General features: G+C 33.4%; 1 protein-coding gene across 5 annotated transcripts in view; it reads right to left on the bottom strand.

Annotated features, from left to right (window-relative positions):
• SNTG1 (syntrophin gamma 1) overlaps positions 1-21,833 on the bottom strand; it is a 1,241,132-nt gene that overhangs the window by 485,671 nt on the left and 733,628 nt on the right. For all 5 annotated transcript variants that reach the window (XM_056823896.1, XM_056823897.1, XM_056823895.1 and 2 more), the window contains one exon: positions 15,706-15,762. In XM_056823896.1, coding sequence (XP_056679874.1) covers positions 15,706-15,762 — 57 coding nt within the window. The remainder of the gene's footprint in view (positions 1-15,705; positions 15,763-21,833) is intronic.

The raw sequence follows: 21,833 nt of genomic DNA, 5'->3' as shown, positions 1-21,833 counted from the left end.
AACTTTTACTTTTTAAATAGTTTTGTTCTCTATTTCTGCAAATGCTGCTAATAGGAAAAGTCTTAGAAAAATGTTTTAAAAAATCACTATGAGTTTGCTCCAGGAATAGAAGGCAGAATTTGTAAGTGTGTGTTCTTTTGAATGAGAAAAAAATGAGAAAGGAAAAACCTGAATCAGGAAAAATAGACAGTGATAGAAGAAAGAGATCAGAATTGCCCATAGAAGAAAAAAATAGTGTACTGGGGAACTAGCTCAGACTGGAACATGCTCCTTTTGTAAAACATATTGTTCAATTTCAAACAACTAAGTTACAAATAAACTTTTAGAATAAAGGCTATTTAAAAATTTCAGCCTGTATTAGATAAGGATTTCTTTTAATCTGTAAAATAATTTGCTTTCAGGGAAAACGTTAAACTATTGTAGTATAAACCCACCTAAATTACCAATAATATCAATAACCACCTACAGGACAATATTAGAAAAAAGCTGTAATATAGCAGATTACTTTAGAAACACTAGAATGGATGTTTGACATCATTTGAATTACTTAGTGCAAATTTGTTTAGTTTCTCTAGCAGTAATTTTAATTGTCCGTCAGTGGACAATGTTGCATCATTAGAGTTGACAAAAACAAGGTTAACATTTAAAGATTAAATGAATGTAATGTGATTCCTAGCACCCTCTGCATCCTTTGTTTTTGACATTTTGTCTCCTTAGATATAAAATCAGAAGAGGGTCACAGAAGATATTAGGCTTTTGTTTGGTTGCATTTTATAAAAAATAACATTATATCAAGTGAAAGTCTACTGATGATGTCTTTCCATTCTGCAATTATATGGATGAATCAACCAGGAAAAACAGTTATGAGACAATATTGATATGGATAGTATAACAGAATGAATTTGACTACAGTTTACATATTAATGGCTCAAGTCAGTCCTTCATTAATCCCTACAATGCATTCGTCATTGAGAATTAAGAATTAGCTTTATAAACATAGTCATAGTAGAATATTAAGTATTTTAAGAAATACTTCCATAAAATTATATTTTATTTCATTTTAATTTAGGATGGAATTTTGAAATATAAAAAAAGATAAATCAACATAGATATAGAAATGTTAAACCTCACACAGAAATTGTACCAATTCTATACTCATTTTCTAATGTTGTACATATTTCTCTATTTCAGATCATCTTACTCTATCATTTGGTCTCTCTTTGTCATTCTATATAATTCTCAGTCTACCCCCTCTCTCTATTCTGTCTCTGTTTCTCTTATTCGTGCTCTCTTTCTCTCATACACACCATACACAAGCACACACACACACACACAAACATACACACAGCTGAAGGATCTATTTAGTTATAATGAAATACTTTTATTGGAATGATCAAGGAAACAAGTATTAGTATCTTATGACCTGAATGTGAAGTCCTGACATTTCAGAGTCATAGACATTCAGAAAAATCAAATATTTTAGATAATGAAAGTAATAAAGGAAAAGGAAGAAGGGGTCTAATTTAGATGATTATAAAAATAGAAGTATCAAGTCTAGTTTCAATTTTCTTATGTCTTTTAAAATTTTTAAATTAATTTTAAGTCTAATGATGAAGTAGTTTATTATCCTTTTCTTTCCTTCCTTTAGATGTTACTTAATTTCTTTATTTGTATAAAAATAATTATGGATATATTTTATCCCCTACATTTCAATATAAATACTTCTAACTATATTAAGATATACTTTTCAATATATACTAAATATATCTAAATAATATAATATATGCTAAATATACCCATCACCCAAAGAGTCATTTCTTATAATGAAATATAAAAAAGAAAGAAAAGCAAAATCATTTCAGGAAATCTAACTATCATATTAACAATTACTGATGGTATATGCATTCTTCCATGCCCATGGTAACCCATCTATTCAAAGAAATAAGGTGTGACAAGATAAAAAATGTATGGTAGAAACTAGATGTGGAGGACCCAGATTCAAATAGGATTTCTGTAACTTAGAACTGTGTGACCATGAAGAATTCCCTTGACCTCCTTCGGGCTCACTTTCCTCCTCTGTAAAAATAAGGTAATTAGAGTGGATAATATATAAAGTCCCTTTTGGTCCTAAATCTATTATCCTACTAAAAGGTAAATATTCCCTTTGCTTTTTTAGAGCCAAGCTTACCTCTCTATTTTTTTAAGACCTCAGGATACTTAATACATTTTGGTTTCCTTTGATGGGAATGGTTCCAGAAAAAAAAAAAAAAAACTTTGTTATTCTTTAAAATTTTTTGAAAAAAAATTTGAAAGATTGAAGGAAAACATTAATATAGTATATTTAATAGTAGCAAAATTGTCATTTTTACATGTAGTTTTGAATAATCCAACAACCTACCCTTTCTTATATCACTTTATTTCCACAAATCAAAACAATGCAGTTTTTATTAATAAAACTTGATGGCACACTCTCCAAGAAAGACAATTATACTTACTTAGCTGGAGACAGTAAGAAGGAAAAAAAAAACAAAAATAAAAACTTTGTTTTGGGTATTTATTCATTTTGATTGATGCAATAATAAATAAATGTTTCCAAGCCAAAAAAATAGTTGATATGGCTTTAAGATTAGGACACTATAAAATTACTTTAATCATAGATGTCTTTATGTTTGGACTTAAAGAAAAATAACCACAGCAATGAGGTATAATGAGTACTGCATGCAAGTTATCTCAGGTTATGTATGTAGAGTGCATAGCAACAAGGTTAGTGAAGGGTTAAATTTATGCCATGTTACTAGAAGTTGATGGTACTGTTTAGCCTGAGGGTTATAACAGTAGGAAAGGAATATATCAACAGCCAGCTTCAGTGATTTGTAGGAAAGTCATGTGGAAAAGGGATGGGACAAATTCAACTTGATGATAGAAGACAAAGCTAGGAACAATGTATGGATGCTAAAAAGGGATGAATTTAGGCTTGATGTAAGGAAGAACTTTATAATTAAAGTGCCAACAATGTAATGGGGTTCTTGGAAAGGGGATAAGGATCCCTTTATTGATGATGTTAAACAAAGACTGTAAAAACATGGCAAGTATTTATTTAAATAAAAATTTTTGAAGACCTAGGTTGGAGAAAATTATCTCTTGTTCCTTTTTTTTTAATTTTAAACATTATTTTATTTGGTCATTTCCAAACATTATTCACTGGAAACAAAGATCATTTTCTTTTCCTCCCCTCCCCCACTCCCACCACCTTTCCCTCTCTCATAGCCGATGCACGATTCCACTGGTTATCACATGTGTTATTGACTCGAACCCATTTCCCTGTTGTTGGAATTTGCATTAGAGTGTTCATTTAGAGTCTCTCCTCAGTCATATCCCCTCCAACTCTGTAGTCAAGCAGTTGCTTTTCATCGGTGTTTTTACTCCCACAGTTTATCCTCTGCTTGTGGGTAGTATTTTTTTTAGATCCCTGCAGATTGTTCAGGGACATTGCATTGACAACAATGGAGAAGTCCATCACCTTCAATTTTACCACAATGTATCAGTCTCGGTGTACAATGTTTTTTTGGTTCTGCTCCTTTCGCTCTGCATCACTTCCTGGAGGTTGTTCCAGTCTCCATGGAATTCCTCTACTTTATTATTCCTTTTAGCACAATAGTATTGCATCACCAACATATACCACAATTTGTTCAGCCATTCCCCAATCAACGGGCATACCCTCATTTTCCAATTTTTGGCCACCACAAAGAGTGCAGCTATGAATATTCTTGTACAAGTCTTTTTCCTTATTATCTCTTTGGGGTACAAACCCAGCAGTGCTATAGCTGGATTAAAGGGCAGACAGTCTTTTATCACCCTTTGGGCATAGTTCCAAATTGCCCTCCAGAATGGTTGGATCAATTCACAAATCCACCAGCAATGAATTAGTGTCCTCACTTTGCCACATCCCGTCCAGCATTCATTACTTTCCATAGCTGTCATGTTAGCCAATCTGCTAGGTGTGAGGTGATACCTCAGAGTTGTTTTGATTTGCATCTCTCTGATTATAAGAGATGTAGAACACTTTTTCATGTGCTTATTAATAGTTTTGATTTCTTTGGCTGAGAACTGCCTGTTCATGTCCCTTGCCCATTTGTCAATTGGAGAATGGCTTGATTTTTTGTACAATTGATTTAGTTCTTTATAAATTTGAGTAATTAAACCTTTGTCAGAGGTTTTTATGAAGATTGTTTCCCAATTTGTTGCTACCCTTCTGATTATAGTTACATTGGTTTTGTTTGTACAAAAACTTTTTAATTTGATGTAATCCAGATTATTTATTTTGCATTTTGTAACTCTTTCTAATTCTTGCTTGGTTTTGAAGTCTTTCCCTTCCCAAAGGTCTGACATGTATACTATTCTATGTTCGCTTAATTTTCTTATAGTTTCCTTCTTTATGTTCAAGTCATTCACACATTTTGAATTTATCTTGGTGTAGGGTGTGAGGTGTTGATCTAAACCTAATCTTTCCCACACTGTCCTCCAATTTTCCCAGCAGTTTTTATGAAATAGTGGATTTTTGTCCCAAAAGCTGGGATCTTTGGGTTTGTCATATACTGTCTTGCTGAGGTTGCTTGCCCCCAGTCTATTCCACTGATCCTCCTTTCTGTCTCTTAGCCAGTACCAAATTGTTTTGATGACTGCTGCTTTATAATATAGTCTGAGATCTGGGACTGCAAGACCCCCTTCCTTTGTATTTTTTTTCATTATTTTCCAGGATATCCTTGATCTTTTGTTCTTCCAAATGAACTTTGTTATGGTTTTTTCTAAATCAGTAAAAAATTTTTTTGGAAGTTCCATGGGTATGGCACTAAATAGACAGATGAGTTTGGGTAGGATAGTCATTTTTATTATATTGGCTCATCCTACCCATGAGCAGTTAATGTTCTTCTAATTGTTCAAGTCTAGTTTTAGTTCTGTGTAAAGTGTTTTGTAGTTGTGTTCATATAGTTCCTGTGTTTGTCGCGGGAGATAGATTCCTAAGTATTTTATTTTGTCTAAGGTAATTTTGAATGGGATTTCTCTTTCTAGTTCTTGCTGCTGAGCTGTGTTGGAATTATATAGAAATGCTGATGATTTATGTGGGTTTATTTTGTATCCTGCAACTTTGCTAAAGTTGTTGATTATTTTGATTAGCTTTTTGGTTGAATCTCTTGGGTTCTTTAAGTAGACCATCATGTCATCTGCAAAGAGCGATAATTTGGTCTCCTCCTTGCCTATTTTAATGCCTTCAATTTCTTTTTCTTCTCTAATTGCTACTGCTAGTGTTTCTAATACAATGTCAAATAATAGAGGTGATAATGGGCATCCTTGTTTCACTCCTGATCTTAATGGGAATGGATTTAGTTTATCCCCATATGCAGATGATATTAGTTGATGGTTTTAGATATATACTATTTATTATTTTTAGGAATGACCCTTCTATTCCTGTGCTTTCTAGTGTTGTTAGTAGGAATGAGTGTTGTATTTTATCAAAGGCTTTTTCTGCAACTATTGAGATAATCATGTGGTTCTTGTTGGTTTGCTTGTTGATGTGGTCAATTATGTGGATAGTTTTCCTAATGTTGAACCAGCCCTGCATCCGTAGTATAAATCCTACTTGATCATGGTGGATGACCCTTCTGATCACTTGCTTGAGTCTTTTTGCTAGTATCCTATTTAAGATTTTTGCATCTATATTCATTAGGGAGATTGGTCTATAATTTTCTTTCTCTGTTTTTGGCCTGCCTGGCTTTGGAATTAGTACCATGTTTGTGTCATAAAAGGAGTTTGGTAGAACTCCCTCTTTGCTTATTATGTCAAAAAGTTTGTATAGTATTGGGATTAATTGTTCTCTGAATGTTTGATAGAATTCAGTTGTGAATCCGTCAGGCCCTGTGGATTTTTTCTTAGGAAGTTCTTTGATGGCCTGTTGGATTTCTTTTTCTGATATGGGATTATTTAAGAAAACTATTTCTTCTTCTGTTAGTCTAGGCAATTTATATTTTTGTAAATATTCATCCATATCACCTAGCTTGGTATATTTATTGTCATATAGTTGGGCAAAGTAGTTTTTAATGATTGCCTTAATTTCCTCTTCATTGCAGGTGAGATCCCCCTTTTCATCCATGATGCTGTTAATTTGCCTTTCTTCTTTCCTTTTTTAAATTAGATTAACCAGTACTTTGTCTATTTTGTCTGTTTTTTCAAAGTACCAGCTTCTAGTCTTCTTTATTAGCTCAATAGTTCTGTCACTTTCAATTTTATTAATTTCTCCCTTAATTTTTAGGATCTCTAGTTTGGTTTTCTTCTGGGGGTTTTTAATTTGTTCATTCTCAAGTTTTTTGATTTGCATTTCCAATTCCTTGATCTCTGTCCTCCCTAATTTGTTAATATATGCACTCAGGGATATGAATTTTCCTCTAAGTACTGCCTTGGCTGCATCCCATAAGGTTTGAAAGGATGTTTCGCCATCGTCATTTTCTTCAAAGAAATTATTAATTGTTTCTATGATTTCTTCTCTAACTATCCGATTTTGGAGTATCATATTATTTAATTTTCAATTAATTTTTGATTTGGCTCTCCATGTACCCTTGCCTATCAATATTTTTATTGCCTTGTGATCTGAAAAGGCTGTATTTATTATTTCTGCTTTTCTGCATTTGAGTGCCATGTTTCTGTGTCCTAGTGTATGATCTATTTTTGTGAATGTGCCATGTGGTGCTGAAAGGAAGGTGTATTCCTTTTTGTCCCTATTTATTTTTCTCCATATGTCTATTAACTCCAATTTTTCTAAGATTTCATTCACCTCTTTTACCTCTTTCTTGTTTAATTTTTGGTTTGATTTATCTAAATTTGATAGTGGTTGGTTCATGTCTCCCACTAATATGGTTTTACTGTCTATTTCCTCCTTCAATTCTCCTAGTTTCTCCATTAAAAATTTGGATGCTATACCATTTGGTGCATACATGTTGATTAGTGATATTTCCTCATTGTCTATACTCCCTTTTAGCAGAATATATTTACTTCCCTATCCCTTTTGATCAGGTCTATTTTTGCTTTGGCTTTGTGAGATATCATGATTGCAACTCCTGCCTTCTTTCTATCAGTTGAGGCCCAAAAGGTCTTACTCCAACCTTTAATTCTAACCTTCTGAGTGTCAACCCGTCTCATATGTGTTTCTTGAAGACAACATATGGTAGGGTTTTGGGTTCTAATCCACTCTGCTATTTGTCTACATTTTATGAGTGAGTTAATCCCATTCAAGTTCAAAGTTATGATTGTCATTTGTGGATTCGCTGGCATTTTGATATATTCCCCTTGTTCTGACCTTTCTTCTTTAGCTATTTCCTTTTGAACCAGTGATTTACTTTAGGTCAGTCCCCCTAGTCCCCTCCCTTGAGATGCTTCCCTTTCTAGCCCCTCCCTTTTTATGCTCCCTTCCCCTCCCCCCTCTCCTTCCCTCCCTTTTTATACTCCCTTCCCCCTCCCCCTCCTTAATTTTCCTTTCTTTCTTGCTCTAATGGATACGATAGAATTCAGGATCCCACTGGATCTAGATGTTCTTCCCTCTCAGATTTGATTTCACTGAGAGTAAGTTTTAAGTAATTCCACTTCATGCTCTCTTCCTCTCCTTCTCATATGAGAGTTCTTCCCCTCCCCTTCCCATGTGTATCTTTATATGGGAAAGATTATTTTATTAAGTCCCCCCATTTCTTGAAGTAAATCTTAGTATTATCGATGGTTCCCCCCTCCCTTTTCCTTTTTTTGTCCCCACTTTCCCCAAATCTTTTTAATGCCCCAATCTTTCCCTATGCATGTTTCTTCTAACTACTCTTATGATGCTACAATTTTTGAGAGTTACACAAAACATTTTCCCCACATATTAATATATATATAATTTGATGTAAATGTAGTCCTTATAGAAGAGAGTTTGACTTAAAGAAAAAGATAAGATTCATCTCCTTTTCCCTTTCTTTTATATTTACCTTTTCATGTTTCTCTTGCTTTCTGTGCTTGGATATCAAATTTTCCACTAAGTTCTGGTCTTTTCTTAGCAAACGCTTGGAAATCTTCTATTTTGTTGAATGCCCATACTTTCCCCTGGAAGTATATAGTCAGTTTTGCTGGGTAGTTGATTCTTGGTTGGAGACCCAGCTCTCTTGCCTTTCTAAATATCGTGTTCCATGATTTGCGGTCTCTTAGTGTGTTAGCCGCTAAGTCCTGTGTTATCCTTATGGGAGCCCCCTTATATCTGAAGCTCCTCTTCTTGGCTTCTTGTAGGATTTTCTCCTTTTCTTGGAAGCTCTTGAATTTGGCAATTACATTCCTAGGGGTTGTCTTTTGGGGATTTAGTATAGAGGGTGATCTATGAATCCTTTCTATTTCTATTTTGCCCCCTTGCTCCAGAACGTGAGTGCAATTTTCTTTTATAATCTCCTGTAGAATAATATCGAGTTTATTGTTTATCTCTGGTTTTTCTGGGAGACCGATAATTCGGAGGTTTTCTCTTCTCCCTCTGTTTTCCAGATCGGTGACCTTCTCAGTGAGATATTTTATGTTTTCTTCTAATTCATTAATTTTTGGGGTATGCTTTATTGATTCTTGCTGTTTTATCATTTCACTTTCTTCGAGTTGCTTGATTCTGGTCATTAGGGACTGGTTTTGCTTTTCAGCTGCCCTTCTATTGGATGCTTCGTGCTCTTTTTCCAAATGAGGAGTCTTATCTGTCAGACTGCTGATCTCTTTCTCCCATTTTTCTTTCCAGGTTTCCATCTTTTGGATAAGTTCCAGTTTGAGATCTTCCAGAGCTTGTTGATAGTTTCCATTTTGGGAGGCATGTTCTGATTTTTTTTGGGGGGGTTTCCTCCTCATTCTCCTCTTTTCCTTGAGTACTTCGACCATAAAAGTTTTCAATAGTCACTTTTTTCCCTTTCTTCCTGGAGGCTTGATTTTGGGCCATGTGAGCCTTCTCTTTTGTGGTTTTATTCCCCTTTCCTTTTTGGTCTGGGGTCTGGGTTATATGGGCGGTTTTTCTGTGAATTTAGGTTGCTTCAGACTAGTTCTTCCCAGCCTCGGAGGTTTCTTAGAGCGCTGGGTCCCTGATCAGAGCCACACTGCCCAGGTGTTCAGCTCCGCCCAGATAATCAGCACTTGGTCCGCCCCTGATGTTTAGCTCCAAGGAGATGTTCAGCGCAGCTGCCCCAAGTACAGCTCTGCTGACCCCCATGCTCAGCGCCGGGTTCTCCAGTGAAACCGCCCTGAGACCTTTTTTCCTGGCAGTCCCCAGATCCCAAGGACCCTGGTGTGCCCCCCCAGACAGAGATGTTCCCCACTCACTCGCTGTCCCGGTGAGAGCTCAGGTAGCTCTCTCTGTTTTGGTGGGGGAGGTGGGTGGGGGAAGGGCGGCTCAGTTCACTTTTCTGTGCAAACTTTTCCTCCTTATTATAGTGTGGAAATGTTCAAGCCCCATGTACCTTCACCTCTGTGGGATACTGGGGAGTCCTGTTCCGCCAAAGGTGATTTTTATGCTCCTTTAATGTAGTCTGTTTCCTTCGGTGCCTGGGAGAGGAAGCGTGTGGCATCTAGATTGCAGCCATGATTACCCGGAAGTCCTCTACTGTTCCTTTTAATTCTAAAACTGTCATAATTCCCCAGTGACTGTTTTAGAGGGCCTCTCATTGACAATTATAGGCTTTTAACCATCAGGCAGTGATTTCTTCTCCTTTGAGATTCTTTCTTTCCAAATCTAACACCCAAATCTGACACTGGTGTTTGTTATCTATCAGTATCCAAAGAATTCTCCTTCCTTTCTCAATAAATTTAGTGATTATTTTTCATTCTCTGTTTCTACCAAATGACTTCAGAAAATATATTTCAATGTCCTTTCAAGTACCCTAACCAATCAGTTCCTCAATCTACTCAACTTCTCTGACATTCCACTCCACCTAAATGACACAGAACAATTATCATACCAGTCTCTCAAAAGTGTTTGAGTCTCATGATTATAAATTACTTCTTCTATATCAATTCTTTGACCTCACTATTACCTCCAATCTCTATACCACTTAGTGCTTTCCCAGGCCATTATACATTTTCTCATTATAAACTCTTTTCTTTCTCAATCTCAGCACCAGCGTCAACTTTGCCTAATACTCTATTCTTGAGTACAATAAACACTAGCATTTTATCAAAATCAAATCCTAGATTGCTCCTATCTTTCTCCCATCTGCCATCTCTGTTCCTACTGATGTGCTGTTGAATGGACTGAAGGAAGGCATGCAACTACCCTAAATATACCATAAATTCATATTATCTAATCATAAGTGGTTAGAGTCCCACTGTAAATAATTCATCTTTCTTCACTAATTTGCTAATTGAATAGATTCCATATACCACTCATTACAACAGCTGTTCCAAGATACTCCTTTTACTTCAAAACTCAGATGCCATCTCTCCCCAAGTCTCCCAACCAAGGATTTTCCTATGAAAACAGGAATTATTCAGGTTGAAACCTCTCTTCTTTTTGTCTCATATCATAATCACTTCACACCATTATACAAAAATCTCTTCCTCTACTGTGATCTCCAGGGAAGAAGTTGTCCTTTATTTTGATTAGGTCTACCCCTTTATATATACTCTTGTACACATCTTTCCTATATTTTCTGATTGGTCCTTCTATCATCATCTTCTCAAATATTCAGTATTTCTTCATCCAGTCTTGCTGCCTAGAAACACATCCAACTCTTATCCTCACAACACCTTAACTATATCCTAAGATCCTCATTAGCTACCATGTTCTATCTCTACTTCTTTCTCTGCCAAATTCCTTGAAAGATATTATCTTTTCCTATTCTCTTTTAAAGTTCTCATCTTTCTCAATCTTTTGGAAGCATTGACACTATTCATCTAACACCTTTGCTTTCTAAATACCCTCTTTTTTCCCCCTTGGTTTTCATGATGATTTTTCCTTTTGGATCTCATCTCTGAGCAATCCTTCTCAGTTTCCTGTGGCATATTATTATATAGTTTATATCCACAATCTCTATATGTTCCTCCAAACTTTGTCTTGGTGTTATTTTTTCTTTCTTTATTATGTCACTCAGTGATCTTACCAGCTTATGTGGGCTCAATGATTACATTTATTCAAATGACTTTCCATCACTATAGATCCAGCTATATTCCCTCTTTTGAATTCAAAACCTGCAGTATCATTTCAATCTGGATATTTTGTACACAACTCAAACATTTCCAAAACAATTTTTTTTCCTTTTCCTCTGAAGCTTACAACTTTCCCAAACTTCTCTATTACTGCTATGAGTACCAATGCACTTTCAATCACATTGACTCACATTTGTAGCATCTTCTTAAACTCCTCACTTATAATTAACTGGAGACCTCAAGATTTTACCAAATTTATTATTTCCACATCGTCAAATTTTTTAGCATACACACCATTTTCTCTATCATTTTTCTTTATCTATTTCCTTGGTTCAGGCCCTTATTACCTCTCAACTCAACTATTACAACATCTTTCTAATGAGTTTCACTGTCTCTAAACTCTCTTTTATATAGTTGATGAAATTACTTTCCTAAAACACAGGTCTGATCATTGTATTCCCACCTTCATGCCACTCAATAAAATCTACTATATCTTTAATAACTATAAGATGAAATATCAATTCCTCTGTTGAGTATTTGTCTTTATGAACTGTCTTCATCCTACCTTTCCTTCTGCCTTACACTGTATTTTCCTTATATGTCTATAATCCTGTGACTAGTACATGTCCTAGAAAGTTAGCTGACTCATCCTGGGATTAAAAGTTCAGTGGCATAATATGGTTCAGAGTAGTGCCTAAGGAAATAGTGACATATTCAGCGGTAACTCAAAGAAAATTTAATTTGGTTGTCAAACATTTAATAAAACTAAGATGAACCCAAGGCCTAAATGGGCTTTGTATGCCATATTTGGAGTATCAAAATAAGCTTATAATATGCATTTTTGCTAGTTGCTGAATAATCTGAATATAAAGTAGCATTTTAAAAACAGAAGTCATCAATAAGGTCTATGGCTTTGATCAAATGAAATAATAATTATTTACCTGAATATATGGTAAAGTTGTAAGATATCAAAGGAAGAGAGTTGTTACTGGTTCATTTTTAATAATTTTTCAGCCTGAATATTAAACAAAAGAAAAAACTAAAGGACAGGATGTAAATATATTAAAAATGATCACTTGTTCCTCCCCCAAAATACACTGTCTTGAAATACTTGATCCAGAATCATATGTCATACCTGCTTTTAAAAAAATATGTAATGTTTGCTTGACTTGAAGCCAGGAAAATGTGAGTTTAAGCTATACTTCTGATACTTTTTTTAACTTCATGACCTTTTGAGAGTCTCACTTTTCTATAAAATTTTATTCCTTATTTATAAAATGGGAATAATAATATGCCTATTGCAAGTACTTTATTATCATTATAAGGCTCAAATTAGGTAATATATGCAATATGTCCTGAAAATCTAAAAGAACTATTGAAAGTATAATAATAATAAAAGCATATTGTGAAAAGAACACTGGCTTTAGAATCAAAGGACATGAATTCTAATCTCCCCTGTAATTCTTATTATGTATGTGGTTTTTGATAAGCTACTCAACCTCTTCAGAGTTCTCCTTCCTTCTTACAAAGTGAGAGATGTGGACTAGATGTCTCCACAGTACCTTTCTTCTCCAAATTTATGAAATATGTGTTGCATACAAATTTCAGGATTGATGTGATATATATAAGTAGCTATGACTCATGATTGTCAAAAAGAATACTAAGCATGACTGACTATAATTGAATAAGGGATATGAATGGCTAATGCACTAAGGATAAAGATAGTGGCAGAGATGATTGAGATAAGCAAGCAGGGACTTTTGAATAACAACTGGAAACCTCAAAGTTATAGACATTTAGAAGTTTCCAACTACACACACACACACACACACACACACACACACACACACACACACACACAAAATGTTCTTTAAGTTCTAGTGCTTATAACAAAGAGATTCCTGAAAGCAGGTTCTTCTTTATAAGATCAATTCTTCTCTCTGGTTGAAATGCAGTGTTATATCTTGCTCCTAGGCAAAAAGCTGCTTTACTATTGTATATTTTTGGTCTATTTTAATCTGTGTTCTAATCATGAGTGCCCTAGATTTTTCATTTTCAACTGATTATTTTCTGTGTAGGTCTCTTATTCAAAATATTATATTGGAGGATTGATTCACAGTATTTCCTTAATATATAATTTGAAAGAGGTAGTGAAAAATACTTTTAGGTAGGAGAAATCACTATGTTCCTGATCCGTGTAGCCAATTAATTTTAAACACACAGAATTTTATGTAGTAGTTATTGAAGCTTCAGCTATGAATCAATACAAGAAATGCAATTGAAAGATTATGTGTGTTAGCAATAAAGAGAAGAGAAAGGGGCAGAGAATGAAGAAGAGAAAAGGGAGAAGAAGAAATAGAAGAGGAATAGAGATATTTCATAGGTTATTTAGGAAATATGAGGATTCTGATTTTCTACCATGAATCTACATCGAGGGGTCAGACTTCTCAATACATGACAAAAATACTATTTTTTATTAGATACCCAAGTCATGTGACTTGAATATTTATTTTTAATTGAACTTTTAAAAATAATTAACTATAAATCTTCACTGTTAAAATGATGCATATATTCTTTTAAAAAAAGGCCTTGATTTACTGTTACATTATTTCGTTTAATACCCAACTCTTCACATTAATAATTATGCTGACCCTCTATAAGTCTGTATTAAATGATGCACCCTAAATTTAAAAAAGAATAATATTTTCAAGTCATATATATATATATATGTATATTAGGATTGCTTAACTAAGGAAAGTGGGAAGAACACCAGGTTATATGTAATTAATCTTACAAAATAATACAATCATTTTTACATAATTCTTTTTAGTGGCTCAAATTCAGGTTGTATATTCTTTTCATATACTGCTTAAGTGCCCTTCCTCAACCTTCTTAAATAGAATTTAACATGTCAGGGCAAAGTAAATATAAGTCCATGTGGCAAAAAAAATGACCTCCTTTTCCTTAGCTTTACTTAATTCTTAAGAAAATCTGAGCAGAAAGTAATAATTTATTTCTCATGAATAGAGAACATCTGTTATTTCAAAAGTAAAAGTCAAAGCATAAACTGATTTTTAAAAATTCACCTAGAAATTTTTTATCATAGGTAACACAATACAACCAAATATTGATTTTTTTTGAGTCGCTTTTATAAGGTCACCTAAAACAAATATTTTTATAAATTGTAGTTTCATTTTACATGAAGAATTTGAATCTTTCTCCACCATGTTTTTAACCTATGTTCTTAATTTTACTCACTGCTGTCATAATCTGAAGATGACTATACTGAATGAGAAGGCAGGACACTAATATCCCTTTGTATATAGCTAAAAAATTGAAATCAGGTCTGATGATTATTGTTCCCTCTCTCTTCAAATTATATATTTATCTGTTTACATTAGGCAAGTCCCCAGGATAATATAAATTACATGAATCTAGGGGTTGTTTTGTAGTTTTATCTTTGTATTCACAGTAAAAAATAAAAAGGCATTAGCCTTTCAATAAGGTAGGGTTTTAAGAAATTTCTTCTTTCCTTTATTTTCTTCATTTTCCTTCATTCTTTTCTTTCTTTCACTTCCTTTATTTCTCTCACTTTCCTCCTTTCTTTCTTTTCCCTTCCCTTACACTTTATTTCTTCATTTCTTTCTCTTTTTCCTTCCTTCCTTCCTTCCTTCCTTCCTTCCTTCCTTCCTTCCTTCCTTCCTTCCTTCCTTCCTTCCTTTCTTCTTTCCTTTATTTCTGAATTACATTGGATACAAAGAGTCTGACTTTGGTCTCTTTAATACAATATCAATATAATGCTATTACTTTTTTCTGAAGAAAAGGAGACCCATAAACTACAATTTGATCATATCTTTACTAAATCAATATCAGAGAAAAATAGTACCTTCAGTTTTATTAATGAATGGAAATGAATGAATCAATGAGGGTCATTTGATCAAATGAGATATTGGTAAAGCACTTTGGATAATGTTTAGTATATAGCAGGCATTATATAAATGCATATTTCTTTCCCTTCTGCTTCTCTTCATCATTATCAAAGTGCTGTTACCCAACTCTGTCTTTCTTATTTGCTTGTTTTTATAAGATGAAATTTTAATGAATTTTAAAACTATAATGGAAATGAATAAAAGAAAAGTAGGCAAATACAACTTCACTCCCATATCTTATTAAATATGGGCCTTATTAGACATTACCCCTTATTTCACCCAGAGATAGGTATAACCTTTAGTACATTCATTAGTTACAAAATGACATATAACTTGCTCTAGGATTTAGAGCAAAAAATAAAATGGAATCCCATGCTAAAAAGAGGTGTAATTCCCAAGCATTTTTTCTCCAAGAGAAAAGATGATGCTTTATTTGATATTTTGGGAGGTCCAACCCAATTTCATCCCTAAGCCAAATGAGAGGGGGAGCTTCATGGCCCTCTGATCTGCTTTCTTCTTTATTCACAAAAATAAAATGCATGATAAGGCAGGCACTATAGCATGGCCTATGTGATGATAGACTGAAATGACATGCTACCTTTATGCTTAATCCAAATCCTCCTACAGTTTGTCTTCTAATGGTCACCGTTCTTTCCTGAAAGAGAGGGTTTTTTTTAAAGTGGTTAGTAGATTCTAATACTGTACTTACATTCACATTTCTATTCTCTCTCTTGGTTATTTAATTATAATAACATAATAGTTTAATTTTGCAAAAATAATAATTTAAAAAGTTATGATAAGCCTAAGATTCTAAACCTCAAATTATTGAAAAATGATTAAATTGTTATTAAATTGCAGAGAGAAGAAAGAATTAAGCATTTTTCAAACCATTTTGTTCATGTTTCAAAATCTAAAGTTTCTAAAACCCATGATGTCATGTATTTTTTTTAAATTATCATGATGAACAGAGATTAAGAGGCTCAATTTTGCATAAAACCATGTGTCAGGCTTCTACTGTAAATAGTATTTATAAATAAAGGATATCCTGCCTATAATTACTTGATCACATTTCAATTTGGATGTTAAAAGAGTTCCAGTACACAGTCAGATCAGGGATAGACGTAGTTAAAGAAAATGGCTATATATTTTCAAATGCATTTCTGTATTACATGCATTGATGAGTTATAAGATATTGAGCTAGATAGGGAAATTTTAAGAACAACTCCAACATTTTAAATAGGAAGGAACTAAAACCCAAGGAGGTTAAATAAATTGCTTAGGATTATTTAGCCATGGTATGGGTAAAATAATTTCTCATTGAATTAAGTAGTCATGATTCTCTGAATTTTACATCTAAATAAGAATTATTTTTGAATCTGCTTTTTAAAAATTGTTTAAGCATCTTTATCCTTCAAAAGATAAGCAAAAATTGACTGTATAATTAAATTTATATCATGATAGATAATGTGTGGTCTCAAATACATATGGACCTGCTTTTACTTACATGTCTAAAGTGGAGCTAAGGTTTCTTAAACACATTGGATAATAGAAACTCAGATGACAAGCTATCAATACTTCTGTATTTTGATATTCTGCATTATTTAGTTATAATTATAAAGAAAATATGGTAATTAAAATCTCCTTCCATCCCAAGGAAACTTGAATCCTCTTCATCTATTCATCATAGTTTCATCTTTTAATACTTAAATGACCTATCTTCTTTTATAGGTGTATTTATTTAATTTTAGATGTTACATAACCTTAAGTATTATCCCATTTCTCAGAAAGAATTTTTCCCCATCTAATATTAAAAGATATGTTTGTGCTCCTTGTAGTACTGGTTCTACAAGCACTTTCAGAATAGATAACATTCAAAGAGAGTGACTAAGAAAAAGCACAAGATACTTTTGTTCTCAGTAGCTCAGGAGCACAGGCTACTTATTCATTATATTTTGGCAAATTTGCAATTATTCTTAAGCCTAAGCTAAGCTATTTAGTTTCAAAAATAAAAATAAAATGAGGCATTAAGAGAAAAGTTGTCATTTTTGAAAAGTAAAAGTAAAAGTTTGAAAAGTTTCTTAAACCTTATATAATCTACATTTGAACAAAAATTTATGCTGATTTTTATACATAATTTCATTTCTCCTTGGCATAAGACATAAATGTTACAAATAGGCATATATATCACAATTAATATCTTAATTAGAAGACATTCAGTAATAAATATATCTGAAATTTAAAAATCATATTATTAAACACAATTATAAAAAATAACTTCTTTATTTTTACTATCATCACGCTCATCTGGAACTGCCTGGTCAATAAATACATCTTAATCTTTGCAAATATCTTTGCAAATAAAGGAGTATGGGAGAGAGTTGTGGGATTTTTAATACAAATAAGATTGTGAAATAAGATGAACATTTTTTTAAATTAAAAGTAATTTTACATGCTCTCAAATAGTTCCTCAATTAAGCTTTGATTTTCAACTCAATTTGCTATGTAAAAATTGTCTGTTGTTGTTGCAAAACTCCATATATATATGATGTATCTGGACATATCTACAATAGAAAATAATTAAATTAATCAAATATATTTATATGCCCAGTCTAACTTTAGAGTAATTTAATAGTTATTATGAAATACCTTTACATTTACTCTTAGATCTGAATTCAAGGCAGATAAGGAACAGAAAGAATTTATAGAAATTATCTTTGATTAATCCTGATCATGGATGCAAGAAGAATTACATGGAAGAAGCAGTATAATCTATATCCAATAGATATATAAACAGAAAAAGAGGTGGAACAATCAGAGAGTGAAGGTAAGGGATAACCAACAATCTACTCATGTATTGCTCATTATGTTCTTACAATATTCCAAGTGATAAGTATACAAAGAGACAAAAAAGCAAAATATCCCCTGCTCTGAGGAAGCTTATTTCTGAATGAAGAACATAATATGTAAAGAATTAGACACATGTAAGAAATATGCAAGAATGTGGAAGGGAAGTCTCTAGTTGCTTAAAAGTCCCAGAAAAGGTTACCTGCAGAAGGCTATATCTAGATAAGCCTTTAATGTAGCCAAGGAAACAAAAGGTTGAGATTAGAGGAGTCAGTGAATAGCAAGAATGGGAAATATATAGAGCAAAAGAACAGAGATGATATATCATGATCAAGTAACTCATAGGGTTCCTCAGGATTGTATAGAAGAATGATAGATTGTGTGGAGAAGAGTAAAGAGTAAGAAAACTAGAAAACTGGGAAAGGAACAAATTAGGGAGGGTCTTAAATGCCCTCAAAATAAATTTATATATGATTCTTCTGAAAATATGGAGCCATTGGAACTCATTGAGCTGAGGAGAGACAAACTTATTCTTTAGACAGAATCACTTTGGCATCTGCTTGGAAAATTGATTGAAGCAGCATGAAACTTGAAAAAGGGAGACTCATTAAAAGGCTCCTATAACAGGTCAGACAGGAGACAATGGAGCCTGAACTATAATAGCAACTCTCTGAGTATAGAGAAAGGGAAATATATGGGAGATGCTTTAAAGGCAAAAAAGGATGAGTGAGAGTTAATAGCTGAGGATGACAGCAGAGTTTGGGATCCCAGGCAACTGGGATGATAGTGGTGGCATCAACAATAATAAGGAAGTTCAGAAGAGAGGAAAGTATGAAGGGAAAAATCATGAGTTTTACAAAGAAAAATCCAACCTGAAATGGCCAGTACAGTTGGAGTTGCAGAACTGAAGCTAGAGAAAAAGCATAGGGCTTACTATAAGGAGCTGTGGGTTTGAATAGAGATGATAATTGAAGACTTTGGAGCTAATAAGACCATCAAGTGAGATAATATTGAGGGAAAAGAAAAGAGTGATCAGAACAGAGCCTTGGGGACTGAGTAAATGTACTAGACATGATATGCATGAAGAACCATCATGAACAATAATGAGTGACCACAGATCCTAGAGGAAAATCAGAAGACAGCACTATCATACATGTGGGTGCACAAGCCCATGCAGAGAAAGTAAATTAATACATAGAAAGTAAAGTGGTGGACAGTGTCAAATGCTTACAGGAATTTAAAACTTATGAGGTTTGGGAAAATACTATTATACTTGCAAATAATTAAATAATCATTGGCAACATTAGAAAGGGCAATTTCTGTTGCTGGTGAGATCAGAAGCCAGATTGCACAGAGTCTAGAAGATAGGAAGAGGAAAGAAAGAGGAGAGCCTAGTTATTAAATGACTTCCTGAGGAAAAAAATACAGGATAATAGTTACTGTGGTTAGTGAGATAGATTTTTTTTTTGTTTGTGTTGATTTGGTTTCTTAAAGATGGGGAAACATGTTTAGGATTTGAGGTAAGAGGGAGAGTATTCATAAAGAGAAAGTGTCTGACAATAAGAGTAAAGATGACAGTGAGTTGGGGGGAAATTTTCTGAAAAAAATTGGAAGGGATTGGGATAGAGGGGTGTTTATAGATGGTTTAGCTTAAGTAAGGAGATTATCTTCTTTTTGATACGAAATTGTAGTGAAGGAAGAGATGATGAGGGAAGACATTTGAGTGATTTGATATATGGTTTTGGAAAAAGAGGAAATAAGAGTTACTGAGGGAAGCTTGTAGAAAGACAAGAAGGTTTGAGAAAGGGGAGTGGACTAGTGAACAAATCAGGGAAGAACATAATTTTAAAGTAGAACACAGTGCAGGGTTAGATGTGGATACAAAGGTAGACATAAGGAAGAGAGGAGAATGCAAACAAATTCAGAGGTGATGGAAGAGTTTTGCAAGAACTCGTAGATGGAACTGAGGTGATAGAACAGGAAAATAGGAAAGGATAAAATATTAATTCATAGTAAAAAAAGAAACATTTGTGACTGATGAAAATATCAAATATATAACTACCTCTATATAGCTGGGGTAGAGAAGAAGAGTAGGAATTTAGTAGAATGAAAATTTGGAAATTTAGAGAATTTAAAAGAGTATCAATATACATGGAATACTATTATAACAATACATAATAGGGAGGAGAAAAAGATTGTGAAACAGCATTATTCTCAGTCAGAAATGAAGAGATTGTTGTGGAGGTAAACAGATAACAACAATTCAGATCATGATTGGGTGTTAGATTTTGATAGTGTGAATTTTAAAAGAGGGGACTATATATAGTGAAGCTAATAATGAGAAAAAAATTCCTTGAAAATGATAGTTTATATACAAACAATATTTGCCTTTGATCCAAAACTTGATTTCATTGGGATAGAGAATAATAGGTCAAATACTCTAAAAATAAAGATATGAAACTGAGGATGATGATGCCTAAGATATTAAGAGCTTCAAGGATGTGCTTTGAGTCATAAGGATAGAATGTATCAAATGTGGAACTTGACCCCCATGTCTACTTTTATTTTATTTCATTTATTTATTTATTTATTTGTTTACTTTCTACTCATTATGCCATAACCCTAATATAATATAATATATATGATTATTCAAATTTATAGAAATTTATAGAAAAAAAGGTTCCTTAAGCACGAGAGAGAATCAAGCTCAAGGCCTGGTGAGCTAAGTGGTCATTCTTATTCTCTTAAAAATGACTGGAAATCTCTCAGAAAAATCCCTCATCCACTAAATAGCTACTCTTGGGTTGTGTGAACTATTTTCTTAGCTCTTATATTCTGAATAATAAATAAATAATTGCTTAAAATAAAACCAAGCCCAGTGGTGCAGTTAGTTCAGGCAGAGAGCATCAGCAGTATCAAGATGAAGTTTTCAATCTGTCAGAGAAAAATGCATCTTAATTAGCCAATGTCATCACCCAAATTACCCACAACATCTTGCAAGGTAAAAATTAGCATTGAACACATCTTGGTCAGTTAGTTTTGATACAAAGCTAATTTTGTGCTGGCACACTAATTTCCTTGAATGGCAGCTGGCAAGCACACCAGGCTTATCAAAGATCTTTCTTCAATGCTCCTCTTTTGCTACAAACATGACTCCCAAATCTCAGGGAAGAGAACATTCAGACGTATTCCATATACAATGCAAAAGAACTTAAAGATTATGAGGGAGAGAGTCTAAAAAACCTTTTGAGACTCTAAGAAACAGCATTTATTTTATTTTTTAAGCACACATTACCAACTCCAATCTATGCTCCATAGCTTCAAGACATATAGGAAGCATGGCATTTAAACCAGATCATGCTTACTTAACTACTTTATAAATTAAAAAAAAAAAGCTATCTCTACAATTGAAACAATCTTTTTTTTTTTTGGAAAAAAAATTGAAACATCAAATGAATCATAAATTTCCCTGAAGACTCATTCTTTTCTTATGATCCTAAACAAATCATGGCAATTTTCCCTGCTCTTAATTTGACATCTCTGGCTCTTTTATGCTTAGTGAGCATCTATTTGTTTTAGCTCACTGAAGAAACAAAATTCATCTCTACCCTTCTTACTCACCTCTATCCTTTTTTTTCTGCTTTCAAAAGAGAAAGGACAAATGGGTTTCCAATACTTTCTTTGCTGCCCAACTCATCAATCAGTCTATGCCTGGAAGCAGGGCTGGAATTGTGTTTAGTTAACATGAATAGGATGCCATAAAATTGTTGCCTGGTTACAAACCACCCAACACTTTGGGAAGCAAAGTCTAATGTCTTTCTATGTTTGATGTTTCATCATAACTCTAATCTAAGATTACAAAATATGTTGTATAGGCTAGAG

Source organism: Monodelphis domestica, chromosome 3 (genome assembly GCF_027887165.1).
Source record: "Monodelphis domestica isolate mMonDom1 chromosome 3, mMonDom1.pri, whole genome shotgun sequence".
Lineage (NCBI taxonomy): Eukaryota > Metazoa > Chordata > Mammalia > Didelphimorphia > Didelphidae > Monodelphis > Monodelphis domestica.
This window is presented reverse-complemented; position numbering and strand designations above follow the sequence as displayed.